The following is a 14,307-nucleotide window of genomic DNA, read 5'->3' on the forward strand; positions in this document are numbered from 1 at the left end:
ATTCCTGCAACTCATTCTCCATAAAGTGAACCAAGTGATTCTTTCTTTCCTTTATTTCTTTTTCTGCTACTGTGGATTATATACCTGTTGCAATTTCCCAACAATTCTGTTGCAATAAGAATATAATCTCAGCTCTTTTCCAGGGCCTACAAGGTCCTTGGGTTCACCTCGCTAAGGTCCTTGGGTTCACCTCGCTAAGGTCCTTGGGTTCACCTCGCTAAGCTCCTCTCCAGCCCTTAGCTCCAGTGCTCCTGACTATCATTCTGTTCAAGTGACCACACTGATGTCTGTCTCAAAGCTACTACTCTTCATTCAGCTGAAATGTCACCTTCTCAGAGCTGTTCCATCATCCCTCCCTCAAATTCTATGTTCAGGAAGCAAGAGCAGTGCTTTCAAGTATCCAAGTCTGAAAAGGAGGTTGCCAGGGTCCAGCAAATACTGCAAAGTGGAGCTTAATTGTGCCATGTATCAAAAAATTAGATCTCATGTGTCACTGCAATGTTTCATTTGAGGAAAGTGTTAATACAAATTTAACTTTGGATTGTTTTTGGTGACCTTCTGGATTATTTACAACGCCTTAGTTTGATGAACCAATGAACTGGGAGCTACCACGTTCAAAGCAGTTCTTTACGTTTGAGCAAGTACAAAAAATCCTGGGTTTAAATTTTAAATCCTGGGTTTAAAATCTGCTATTCACTTAAGTTAAATAAGTCATGACTGCACACCTACTCTGTGCCAGGAACTCTCCTGGGCCTGTGCGGATAGTTCGAGGAATATTCCCTGTCCTTTGAGGATTTTCACTTTGGTTGGGGAAACAGACAGCAAACACATCCCTACTATATTCAGGTGGTCAGGTGAGCCTGTGTGGAGGTGACATTTGAGAAGAAGCTTGATGTTCACAAGAGTCAGAGGGAAAATTAAGATTTTATTTTTCTTTTTGCTATTTTTAGATGTATGTCACTTCCGTGGAATTTATTTTCATGGCTTTTGATATTTCAGAATGAAAATACATAAAACAAGGGCAAATACAAATGCATACAGAATATTGTCAGAAACCCTCTGTGGCCACATTGGCCTGTTCTAATCCTTCTGTGCTTGTAATTGAAAAGGCAGTTCACAAAAGAATGACATAGAGATGAACAAACTTTAAAACTTCACTCAAAAATCAAAACAAGGAATACCTGTATATCTCACTCCAAACTCTGAATGTATAAACTATACATTGCTGAACAAAATGCTCTAAATCCTGACTCAATTGAAAATGTTGCAAAATGTGCCTTGACACGAGATTAATGTACCTGTATTCATAAATGATGTTTGGATCTTGAGTAGAAAACATATCTACAACATAAAAAAAAAAAAACACCCAAGGAGTTTTTATCACAAGTTCTTACCTGGGTAAATGTCGGATACCTCCAGAATATTGCTCATATTTGTAGTTCACCACATACCACTGGGAACTATAAAATTTACAAGCCTGAAAAGAAAAGAGACAATTATAAAAATTACCATGCCAAGTACTGTGAATATAGTTCTCACAATCCCAGGCTGGTGGTTATGTTAGTGATTTTAAGATAGATAAGGAGCTTGCTCTTTCTAATCATTTCACGTTTTCTAGTGAAATGGAAATCTAATCTTTCCCAGACTCATGGAGGAGGAACCATTTAACATAGTTATTCTATTTTACTCCATCAAGGAAAACTTAATGCGATCACCATTGAATCACACCGGATACGCTGCTAACCACAAGAACCATCATTCTTTAGCTATTCCTGGCAACCCCTTTCATGGTATGAGGGTTCTTAGTAGTGAAAGATGTTCTCATTTATATGTTCACTTTTTGTCATAATTTCAGGCCCTTTCTTCTTATTCTTAGGCTTCACTAACCAATCCTTTTCTTTTTTATATCAACACCCTTGTCAGTCCCAAACTGGCTTCTTAGTTTTACCTCATACCTTCTGAAGCACAGCTTCTCCATGACCAAAATAGATTTTATAAACAAGTGTGAATACAGATATGTAAAAACTGTTTTAGAAACAAAGCCAGTTGCACAAAATAACTAGCATGTAGTGGGTGGTATATGACCACTGGTTTTATGGTGTTTATTGACAGCAAATCTTTTCCAAAAAAAGTGCATTGATTACTGTAATAACTGTGGATCGTAATAGAGATTTCATGAGATAGCATTTAAGACTCCTTTCAATTCTAAAATCACATGATTCTAGGACTAAAAGTAATTACTTAAGATTGTATGGAGACCTTGTCCTCCTGCACCAGTGGAAAAAATGAAGAGCAATGAACTTATTGCACTGTGAAGAATAAAGGCCTGTGTTTGTCTTTGTAGCCAGGAAGAGGACAGGCAAGGCACAGAGCTGCTGCAATTAGAAAAGCATGAGCAGTGTCTTTGCAGAATCAAGAGGGAATGTCTTTGCAGAGACAGGTTGGTGGAGTGCACAGGGTCCCAGGCATGTGACTCCAGATGTGCAGAAAATGCAGGAAGAAACAGTGGTGATTGAAAGCCTTTGGCTGCTTTGGATTTGTCTGGCTTCCAATTTTCTCAGCACCATAGCTTTATTTTTTCAGGGAAATGCCTATACACAAACTGGGAACTAAAAACAAAACAAGTGAAACTGGGACAAAGGTAGGAGTAGGAGCATGGCTTGTGAGTACCAGACAAATGGAGGCTTAAAATCAAAGTTTACCTCATAGATTGCAAAATGGTGGTTACTAGAGGGTGGGCATGTAGAGGAAAGGAGGGAGGGATGGGAAGAGGTTGATCAATGGGTACTAGGTTACAGATAGAAGTAAGAAGTAATGGCATAGAGTGAGTATAAATAATTATGTGCTATCTTTTTCAAAGTACTAGGTACTTACAGATAGAAGTAAGAAGTAATGGCATAGAGTGAGTATAAATAATTATGTGCTATCTTTTTCAAAAGGTTAGAAGGAAGGAGTTTGAATATTTTCACCATAGAAGAATGAAAAATATTTGAGAAGACAGACATATTTATCTTAACTTGAACATTACATTATGTATACATATACTGAAAAATCAAGTCACCCATAAATATGTGTAATTTTTATATTTTCATGTATCTGTTTAAAAAAACACAAAAATGAAAAATAACATCACTTTCTCCCACTCCCCAAAAAGAAACTAGCAACAAGAGAAATGAACACAAAGAATAATGGTAAAGGATATTTGAAGGATCTTGAAAGACTAGAATGGCTGAGGATAGTGAACCTAAAAGTGTAGTTAGCTAAAATTAAACATACTGACTTGAGAAATCCTGAGTCAATTCTGCGACACACACGTTTCTGGAAATAAGAGCATTATAGGCTCACTGCCTAAAATGCTTTATCTTTATTTCAACAAAGACATGAACAATTCAGATGAGCCTCAGAGAGGCCCATGGCATCTAGCCACAGAGCCACAACTCCAAGGGTTGCCTCTTTTCTAGCTCAGGCCTTCCTCTTTTCTCTCTACCCTGCTGTCATTTTCACATGAGAGAAAAATGTGTTTTAAAATGGAAAACAAATGCCCACAGCCTACTCTCTGTTGCATTGTTTTCAACCTTTTCTTTTGGTGCATATTTTCATCTCATTCTCCTCTTGGTATCCATTTCTATAGACATTGTTTTTTGTTCATTAAGCATATTTTAGAAATCTTTACATTCACTTCTTATATTTTACTTTAAATAAGTAGAATAAGGTAGTCTATCAGAATTCTCTAACCCAGTCTCATAGTTTTGAAGATTATTCAGCTATTAATTCATTTAAAAATACAACTTAGTAGGTCCTCAGGATTGTTCTAGGTGATGGGAATTCAGCATTGAACAAGAGGCAAAATCTATACCCTCCTGAATTTGTATCATTGTGAAGCGTTGGTAAATAAACAAAAAAACATAAGTACACTATGTCATATGCTAGAAACAGTAGTGTCATGAAAAAATAAAACAGAGGAAGTAGGGTGGAAGAGTTGGGTAGTCATTCACACTATTCATAACAGACCAGGGCTTAACTGAACCTAAGATTAATCTTCAAATTTCCTGTCCAAAAATAAAATACACTTCTTTCCTTCCCTCGTTTTCCTTCCCTGCCTTCCTCCTTCCATCCCTCCCTTCCTTCTTTCCTTCTTTTCTAAGGTACCAGAGTTGAGGTTTGAACTCATGGCTGAGATGTTGTAGAACATCTCAGTCTGTTCTACAACTGAGCCAAGCCTCTAGCCCTTTTTGCTTTAGTTCTTGAGACAGGTTCTCGTGCTTTATCCTGTGCTGGCCTTGCCCATCATCCTCCCACCTTTGTCTCCCAAACCTCTGGGATTACAAGCATGGGTCACCATTCCTGGCCTGTTTTCTGAGATAAGATCTTACCAACCTTTTTTTTACCAGGGCTGGCATTGAACCACCATCCTTCTGCTGCTGCCTCCCAAACAGCTGGGATCACAGCTGTGAGGCATCACACCTGACCCTCTCTACATTCCTTTATCTGTCTAATAATACCAATTTCACTAGGATCAAATTAAGATAATTTCAGTGAAGCACCTAGTACAGGACAAATATTTAATAAATTCTTGTTTTAAAAATATCAGTTTTCCCTGGAAGTTTGATTTACTCTTTAATTCATATTCACAATAACTTGTTCTCCTTGATTTATAAGAGTAAACTTGTGGAGAGATAAGTAAACCTGATTATAAAAGAACTTTATTTTTATCAAATCACTTCAGAATTTGTTTGCTAACTTTCATCTATATGGTGGTGGGTAGGAAAAAAATTAAGACTGGTCTAGATAACTCCTAAGAATCCTTCTAAATGTGTATTTCTCTGGTTCTGAGGAAGCCAGTGCATTTTACAAACACATAGCCACTCCTTCTACATAGTCATGGCATTTTAGCAAGAGTTATGCACAGAAAATTATTCTCTATTCTTTGTTCCAGCCCACGCAGCCACTCTAAGAAGATCACTAAAAACTATTATAATTATACTACAGCTCCTCTTTGTCCACAAACTAAGTTGAAACAAATTCAGTCACAGGCTGCAGCTCTGCTTGTTACAATAAAGCAATGGCTTTGTTTTTCATTAATGGCTTCCTAGCCCACAGCACCCCTTTCTCAACACCAGCTGAAGATTGTCAGCACTGAGCAAGAGCTTGCTGAGATGGTTAATTTTTCCAAACAAGTGATGCCCTAGTACACGTTTTACTCATTTATTGCTTGATGAGCATTTATGCTTGACATCTCAGTCTGTTGCATTTAGGTACACGCACCCAAAAGCTGGCTAAGGTCAGCATGGCCAAGCCTTTTGTGCCATTAGGACAGTGTTTCCTAAAGTGTGAACAATGTCATAGTATCCTAGTGTCCGTGAATTCCCTGAGTCTCACTTGAGATTCACTGAATTAGAAGCTTTACAGGGGGTTGGATGGGGGGCGGGTATCTACATGGTCAGAAGTACCACAGGTGATTCTGAAGGAGGTAGGGAAATGTGGCTGCTCACGAGGTAGAATCCATCCTTCCACGTGAGCAATAAGATGGCCCAGTCCTTGTCACTCTGCTTGACTATGAACCGAGAGCCTTTAAGCCCCAGTTCATATTGCAGACCCCAGTAACCAGAGACACAGCCTTTAAAAAAGATATAGCCACTCCAGTATGGGTTTTATTTATAGTAAACATTCAATATGTATTTCTTGAATGGACAATTTTCTATCTCCTTTTTCCTTTAAAATAACTAAAGAAGATACTTTGACAGTCCTAAAAATCTGAATAATTTAGAAAAGAGTAATTATAAAAGATACCCTAAAGTACGTAAAGAAAGTATTTCATTTTCTCCTTTGTCTTTCTCTTCAGAAAATCATTAGAATCAATTCAAACTTTCGTTACATACCTCAAATAGCAATTTGGGCTTGGCAGTACAATTTGTCCACCTCTTCAAAGGGCTCATTATTTGGTGCTGGCTGCAGAGTACTAATCAGGTAACAGATGGCTTTTTAGAGGCAAAATTATTTTTCCTTCTTGCTAAATAGGTTTATTAAATACCCAACTAGTTTCTTGCCAAAAAGATGAATGCTGCTACATAAGGTGCTCATTTTTGCCCTTCAGCCCCATTGGGAGTAATCCTGTATTTGTAAATTACTCGTGATAATTTTCATGCTCATGTCATTCTTTATAAAGTTTAGAAGTATCTGTGGCTCTTATCTAAATGTTGAAATGAGTCATCATGAAATTAACAAATTGTGCATCAAAAGTATGGCTGGATGGTTTATTGTCCAGGCTGAGCCATTTCAAAGAGAGCGGAGATATTATTAGCCAGGCCACTGGTCAGAACATGGGATGGATCCTGCAAACCAGGACCTGTGTTCATCTAATACTTGGGCATTGCAGAGAAAAAGAAAAAAGGCACTGAACATGTTTTGCCTTCAATTGGATCACATTATGTGTTCCTTTAAGGGCAATAATTAATTATTTCAGTATAAAAACAAGTTGGACAGTTAAGGAGTTTTTAAACTTTCTACTAAACTCTTTGCAGAGGAGAAAAATATTATTTTAGACAATATAAACAATGCAGATATAGTTATGATTCAGTTTCAGATATCATGGTACAATACAATTTAATGCATTTGATACTTATTGTAAAAATAAAATGATAGTAAGAAGAGTTATATGTATGTATGTGCAATGTAAGACAGAAAGTCTCATCGGATGCTCACCATAAATGAAAATTATTAAAAAATTTTTTGTTACTTTGAACTTCAGAGTAGTCTGAAATGTCATTCAGGATCTTTGTTGATTTTTACATTGAAAGTGAGCCAAAATATTTAGTTTTTCTTGTCAAAATGTTTTCTGTTAAGGTAATTGAACAAACTTTCATAAGTGACACCTGTGCCTGACCTGGAAACATACACTCTAATTTCCTAGCTTGATCTCACCAGTAATTTGACAAGACATGAATGAATAATGGCTGGTACTAAAAAACCTTGGAAATATTACGATCTAATCGGTCTTCTCATGTAAGACACAGACCTGGGTTATAATTCAATGCAATTGAAATTTTTGGTACAAACTTAAAATGGGTTCTTTTTTATTCTTATGCTCTAAGGTTTTTGACTAGTACACCTGTATTTTGATGCACTGTCAAGTATTTTAGAATGATTTTCATTTTGTACAAGGGTGAGTCAATTTAGAATTGGAACAGCTTTCATATTTGGAAACAAGACTATTATTCTGGAGACTTTACTGAATAGAAAATTAATTTTTTCAGGGTTGTGAATGGGAAACATGGATTTTGTTTTCAAGTCTTTTGCAGGTCTGTTTTATCCTGATGCCACCAGAAACTACATGCATTTGAATTTATCCTCATCAAGTATTATGCACTTATTATCTTTAGGGTTAAGTGCTCTAAAAATTTGGGGCAACCCATTTTGTTCTGGTAGCGATAGCAATATACTGTCACACATAAGTAGGACTAGGTCAAATTTGGAAAAGTAACAGATTTTGACATCTCAATTATTTCCATTTAGTTTTCAAGGGCACAAAATAAGCTTGCCTTTATTTATAAATTTATGTTTTAAGAAAGTGCATACAAAATTAAAGGTTCTTGACTTCCAATAGTCCTTCATCCATGAATTGAGAGCTTTATTCATTTAAAAAAAGCCAGAAATCCCAGCAAATGCAGACAAAAATCTTATTATTGACACTAATTTTACTGAGAAAGCATGTACTTCTTGGGCCCTGTGTGTGCGCGCGCGAGTGTGGTGGTACTGGAGTTTGAATTCAGGGCCTTACACCTACTAGGAAGGCACTCCATCACTTGAGCCACACACCCAGCACTTTTTTCTTTTAGGCTGTTTTTCAGATAAGGCCTTGCTTCTTGCCTGGATCAGTCTGGACCACAATCCTCCTGCGCTGGTGGGATCACAGATGTGAACCACCACGTCCGGTTTGTTTGTTGAGATGGTCTCGCTAACTTTTTAACCTTTGGCCCTGGTTGGCATCAAACCACAATCTTCCCTATCTCCACCTCCCAAATCCCACATGGGATTACAGATGTGAGCCACCATGCCTGGCCTGCAGCATTTTCTTTCTGTCAACATTTTCTAGGTACTTAAACTGTTCATGTAGCCCTAATTTTATTTTGTAGAAATTATTTCTAGAGACACCACGCTTACTGTTCTCTGATCTAATGTTCATGGATGCATGAGAATTATTCACTTGCTATCCAAGGTTTCATGATCAAAAAACAGCATTCAGTTTTACTTTCTTAATTTAACAAAGGAATTATTTTAACTATGAAAGTTAGAAAAGAAATGCCCTGTGTTTCCTAGAGATGAGGTAAATTTCATTCTGGTTAGATATATTTCTTTCAACAAAAATTTCTTTTAACAAAAATGGGCAGCATGAAATTAATTTTAAATTATGGACAACAGGCTCTCTATATTTTCATCACTATATGTAGGATTCGGGTTATTTAATTTCTCCTTTCTTTCCAGGAAGGCCCGTGACGTGGCTTCTACCTTGATATTCTCACTTTTCCCCTGAATTAGTTGAATCCTTTTTTCTCCTTTTAGGCAGGGTCTCACTGCAGAGCCCATGCTGGCCTTGAAACTGCTCTGTAGCCAGGCTGGCCTCAAACTCATGATCGTCCACAGGGGCCTCAACCTCCCTGGAGCTAGGATTACAGGCATGCCCAGCTCAATGAACTCCTTTTGATTGAGCCCAAATATTGGAACTGGAAGAAGAGAAGAGAAAGAGAATTCAGTTTCAATATTATACTCATTTGATTGCACTATTTTTGGTGCTGCAAACTTTTCATTTTCAATTAATTCAGTAATGTTTTGGTACATTATTTAATGATCAATACATGGCCTACTGAATAATTTTTAACTTTTCTGTGCATAGGATTTTCTGCCTGAAGAGTTTCAATATCTTTATTATGTTCACTTTTGAATCACCTTGTAGATAAAGGGACAATAGTATATTAACACCTTGCTTGATCAGATAACATATCCCACATCTCAGCAGACTTCACCCCACTACAATCAGGCTGTGCTGACATCTTCTAAAACTCCACTGTAATGACTACCAATGACCCAAATGATGACACCTGCTGAACCTAACACTAATTCTTCTGTGCATTTAGTCCATTGATGCATTCCCACTATTGAACCTTCTTTGATTCTGAGTTATCAATTTCTCCTTGTTCTCTTCTTATCCCTCTTCCCAGGTTGTCTTCCATTCCTTATAGAGGGTCTTCCTTCCCAGCCCCTCAAGTGAGAGTGCAGCTCAGGGACCTACCACCTCCAGTCCAGCAGTTGTGGTGTGCTGGACAAACTCTACCAAGCTCAAAGAGTCAACATTCAAATCCAGAGCAACTTCCTGCACTCTCCCTCTCTCTCTCTCTCTCTTTCTCCTTCCGTGCTACCAAGTGAGCTTATCTTAAGTGCTTTACTCAAGCAATGTTTACTTTCTTCTAAGTGTCTTATTTCAATTAATGGTACACTAGTCCAAGCCATAAGCGAGGGAGTCATCATCAACACATTCCTTTCCTTTCCTTTCTTTTCAGTCCCTGAATCCTGTGAATCCTATTTCCTTAATAATTCTTCACTGTCACCTCAATCACACTACCCTTTGTTGGTACAGATCCTTGTAATCACCCCCCTGGGTTATTAATAGTCTCTTATCTGTCCACGTTTTCTTCAGGCTTATTCACTCCCCAACCCAGCTGATCTATTCTTTGCTTTGCTTGTGGTTTTTTTTTTTTTCTGATATGTGGACCTGACCTGTTTCTCTACTTTAGTAATACTTCCAGAGGGTACTTGTCACATTGTGTTGCAAAAATCTGATCACAGGTGGCATATTCCTCAGGGGTCAAGACCCTGGCATGTGCGCTTGCAGCATTTGCTTATAAGTGGAAAACCTGAATAGTCAGCCTAACCCAATCTTTCATTCAAGATGGGATGCTCCCTATTACCTAGACTTTGGCTTTAAACATAGTAGGTGTACTGTCATAGTAAATCAGTGGAAGGGGAACTTTCTCTGTTCTATGTAAAGAATTTAGGGCAATTAGCTCCATGCAACTGAATTGGGAGCAGTAGCAGCTAGTTTGTGCCACAGAATCCACTTTGACCTCGAGGAAAAGAGAAAGTATTGGTGATGATTAGATAGAGGATTGAGAAGAGAAACTTAAGGGCTGAGGAAGTTTACTCTGATATTTATGATCATTATTATTTCCTTCAAACTTTGAAACTTTCTGTTTATTCCTATAATTTGCTCTCTTGAGAAAAAGTCCTCAAAATAACCATCAATGAGTTTTGTGTGGGATTGTACTCTAGTATTGTAAGACTTTCCTGGACAAAGACACTTTTAGTACTAGCAGAAAGAATTAAGAGTGAACGTTTGGCTATTAAAAGAAGCAACCAATTTTTTTCATTGTTTAGGGGTTTTAAATATTCTTTTTCTCTATTAGCATATGTCAGAAAGAAGTGCATGTTGAGATTCAACAAATTGCTGATTCTATTTTACTGGAATTGCTTTGTGCCTCTAGCTCCTGATGATTTCTCTGTATTAGACTTGCACCAGCATTTCCCAAAGGTGTTTGTGAAGATAACTGTGAAAGGATAAAGGGAGAGGGAGTGGGGGAGTGAAGGAGCAGATGGAGAAGGAGAAGGAAGAGGAGGAGGAAAGGAAAAGGGAGAGAGAGAATGAAGGGGGAGAGAGAGACAGAGAGAGAGAGAGAGAGAGAGAGAGAGAGAGAGAGAGAGAGAGACTGACTATGCATCTGTGAGATACCTATGAATAATAAATAACCTGCAGACCTGGCTTTCTGCAGAACACTCTGCCTATGCAAAACCGGTTTCTTTCTCAATTCAAACCATGAGGTTTTCTGGTTCTTAATGTGAATTTCTTGTGAATGCTTAAAGTTTTCAATCTGTCTTCTGCCCTAAGCCTGATTTATATTTTCTATTTGGTGTTAAGTACTGTTTTCCTTTTCTTTTTTTTTTTTTCCCTGTAGAATTCCACCATTTCTGGTTTGGAGCTCTGCTTAAAATGTGACCTTTCCCCTGCCACAGTAATCTGTCTGTATAGGACAGATTCACTGATAGGAAAATTCCCTCTATGTGTGTGCATGAGCACATATATGTAGATATGGACACAGATACAGATATTCACCTCTAGTTTTAATGCTGCTTCCATATGTCTTTGGTTTCCAAGTGATTTGCACATGACTGAAGCAAGACTTGAATTTCTGAATTCATTATTTTCTGCTCACTTCATGGTTATTCCACTCCTATAGCAGAGTTGTTTCCCATTAATTGAAGGACTTTGTTGTCAGAGCAACTTGCAACCTTGGTACTTAGTTGGTATTTCTCTCAGCCATTCAGCTGAAGTGGTCCCTTAGTCTCTGTTTCCTCTTGAGCCACTGCATCTCCAAATTCTCTGCTCCTTTATTTTCTTTTGCTACAAGAGACTAAGCTAAGAACTTAGTTTTAATTAGTGGGCTGAGCTTCCAGCTTTATATTATCCTTTTGTGTGTATTAAAAAAGGAAACTTTGCTATAGAAGTTTTGCTCAGGAAGTCCGCATTCTATTTATAGATCCCTTTAATTGCTGTCTCCCCCAGTGGGAGTGGGGCTTGTTTTATCCCGGAAGTGCTTGATCTTATTTTTTACTTCATTACAGAGGATGCTGCTATGTCACACTTATGGAGAATCAGATAAAAGACAATACCCCAACTGTTTCCATACTATTGCTGTTTTTATCTTCAGAATCATAGTAATAGATTAATAGTCCTACATAAAGATGGAAAAACTGAGGCAGAAAGACTACTAGTTTTTCAAAATTAAGGACATATCCCTTGTGAGCAGTGGACATACCTGTGTCAAGTCAGGCCATTAAGCATATATGCTTTAAGGGATTTAGCAAACGATCAGAGACAATAAAGTGGATAAAAGAACAGAGGTTTAATTTTGCTTTTTGTTAAATTGGGACAGTTAATTAATCATTTAGAGCTTGTATTCTAGGTTGTACAATGATACAGTAATACTTGTATCACAGGCTTCTCAAAAATATTTCTATATATATAATGTTTGCTCACCTATGGCTGGTTGTTAATAACCATGAAGTGCTCTGGTAGATTTGAAATAAGCCTATGCTTTGTGTGGGAAATACTCAACCTTCCATTTAATAGCTAGAGAATGAATAAGAGATAAAACAGAAAAAGGAGACAGTTCATTTTATTTAACTCTCATTAAAAATCATGAAGTCATTCAAGATTAAAATTCAAAGGAAAGAATGTCTACTGCCTGTTACAAGAGGCTCAGAATTGCTTTTGTAGAGTGGTGTAAGAGACAACTTAAAAAATTTTTGAGCTGGATGTGTTTAAATTAGATTCTTGTCAATTTGCTGCCTGGCAACCATGACATTTGTCCTTGCCATCCTGCACTGAGCCACTGGACAATTTAGCACAGAGTGGATCAGAAAGGTTGCTTAGTTCTGCAGCTGTGACAAGGCAGATGTGTTTCTACAAAAAAAAAAAAAAAGAAAAGAAAAAAACACCTTAAAATGTCTGAATTCATTTCAATGCTGACTTCATCTGCTTTCAAAAATCTAGCCAATGTTCCTCACACCATGGTTTATCCACGGTATGCATCAGAATTACCTGGGCAGAAACTACAGTGCAGTTGTTAGGATAAAGACAAAGAAGTATTCCATCCAGAGGACCATTAGAACAAAGCTCCATGTTGGCAGCTCATTTTAGCACTGTGGTCAAGAGCCCCAGGGCTTGGGCTAGATGGTCTGTGACCAGATATTAGATCTATCTATTCCTAGCTGAGTTACTGGCTAGGCAAGTTTCTGAATCTTCCTATGACATGGTTTCTCCATGAGAAGGTGAGAATGATGATAACGAGGCAAATTTGCTTGTGATTACTGTTAGCAAATTGCTTAGCAGTTTTGCTCAAGCACATACCCGGCACAAAAAAGTAAGTAGTCAATAGAGGTTAGTGGGTATTAGCAATTGGGGTCAAGACTTTGCCAGCATAATTCTCTGGGGGGCATTTCCCCATCTTAAAGGAGCTCTCTTTTTAATCTATCATCTCCAGGCCTGGTCTATCCATGATCCACTACCTCTGAAGTATGTTTGTGACTAGAGTTTGCCTTCTTCCCAGTCTATAAAGCACAGGTTCTACTTTATCTTCATCCTGAAAAACAAGCACAACTATGTAGGATTTTTACTGATAGTGATACACAAAAATGGGCAGAGAATAAAATAGTTTTCTCCCCCGAAGGCTTCTTTGTCTTCTTTTTTTTTTCTACCTATATCTAACAGTTGAGAAAAACATGACAAAATTCATTTGTGTTGAGTCAAATGCCCTGCCCTCAGCTGTGCAACGTGAAATGTGGTAGATAGCTGGGGTCTAGAGTAAAAGGCGCTTATTTCTCTTTTGAGCAACTCTTAGGAGAAGTGAAAAGCTGAGGATGGAAGTGAGAAAAGAGGCTGTGAAGTAGTTGAAATTAAGGTGGGGACAAAAGTGAAGGTAAGAAATTTCTCCCCAGGAAAAATATCAAGAGAAAAGTAAACTTCGTGGTCAACCTGCGCTCAGTTGAAGGTGATGTCCTCAGAGAGCTACAGAACTAAAAGGACGGATCTGGAGGTTGACACTGTGGTGCAGAAGCTCTGGTAGCACACTAAAAGCCTCTTAGAACCAACAACAGTCCTTTGAAGTCTCCCATGTTCTGTGGATTTGGATTTCACAAAATCCTTCCTCCCAGAAAGTAGTTAAACTTAGAATGTTGGTTGTATCTGGAGATTGGTGGTGTGTGTTTTGAATTGGTCCTGGGATTTGGGGTTTTGGATGATTGGCTCTACCCCAAAGGTATGCTTGGCAATAAAGTGAGGAGATTTAAGTTAAGCAGAAAGAGCTGAAAGAGATCGGCAACCAGGCAAAGCCTTCGAAGCCTTGGGTACTACAGACACACAGCAAAGGGCTAAGAACCCTGGTTCAGGTGAGAGCAACTTTCCACAACCAAAAGGAAATTGCTGCAAAAGTGGAAACATAAATGTTCTATGTATTCAGAACAAAGGTGAAAGGACCACCAAATGAAAATTATAAAAAACTTTAAAAATTCATAATAATTCCATTAAAATGATGAAGAATGGGCAGATGAACTGAATTGATTTCCAGGACTGACAGATAAGCTTAGCAGGTAGAAATCATACAGCAAAATGTATGTGAAAGTTTGCACCAAATGACATTTTCCCTGCCAAACAAAAATGAAAAAAAATTGTAGTCTTTTGAGGGACTACCTAATCATTTA

General features: G+C 37.9%; 1 protein-coding gene across 13 annotated transcripts in view; it reads right to left on the minus strand.

Moving 5' to 3' along the window:
- Dock10 (dedicator of cytokinesis 10) overlaps positions 1-14,307 on the minus strand; it is a 247,620-nt gene that overhangs the window by 110,254 nt on the left and 123,059 nt on the right. For all 13 annotated transcript variants that reach the window (XM_074071859.1, XM_074071858.1, XM_074071857.1 and 10 more), the window contains exon 4: positions 1,395-1,477. In XM_074071859.1, coding sequence (XP_073927960.1) covers positions 1,395-1,477 — 83 coding nt within the window. The remainder of the gene's footprint in view (positions 1-1,394; positions 1,478-14,307) is intronic.

The sequence above is a fragment of the Castor canadensis genome, chromosome 4, assembly GCF_047511655.1.
Source record: "Castor canadensis chromosome 4, mCasCan1.hap1v2, whole genome shotgun sequence".
In the NCBI taxonomy this organism is placed as follows: Eukaryota; Metazoa; Chordata; class Mammalia; order Rodentia; family Castoridae; genus Castor; species Castor canadensis.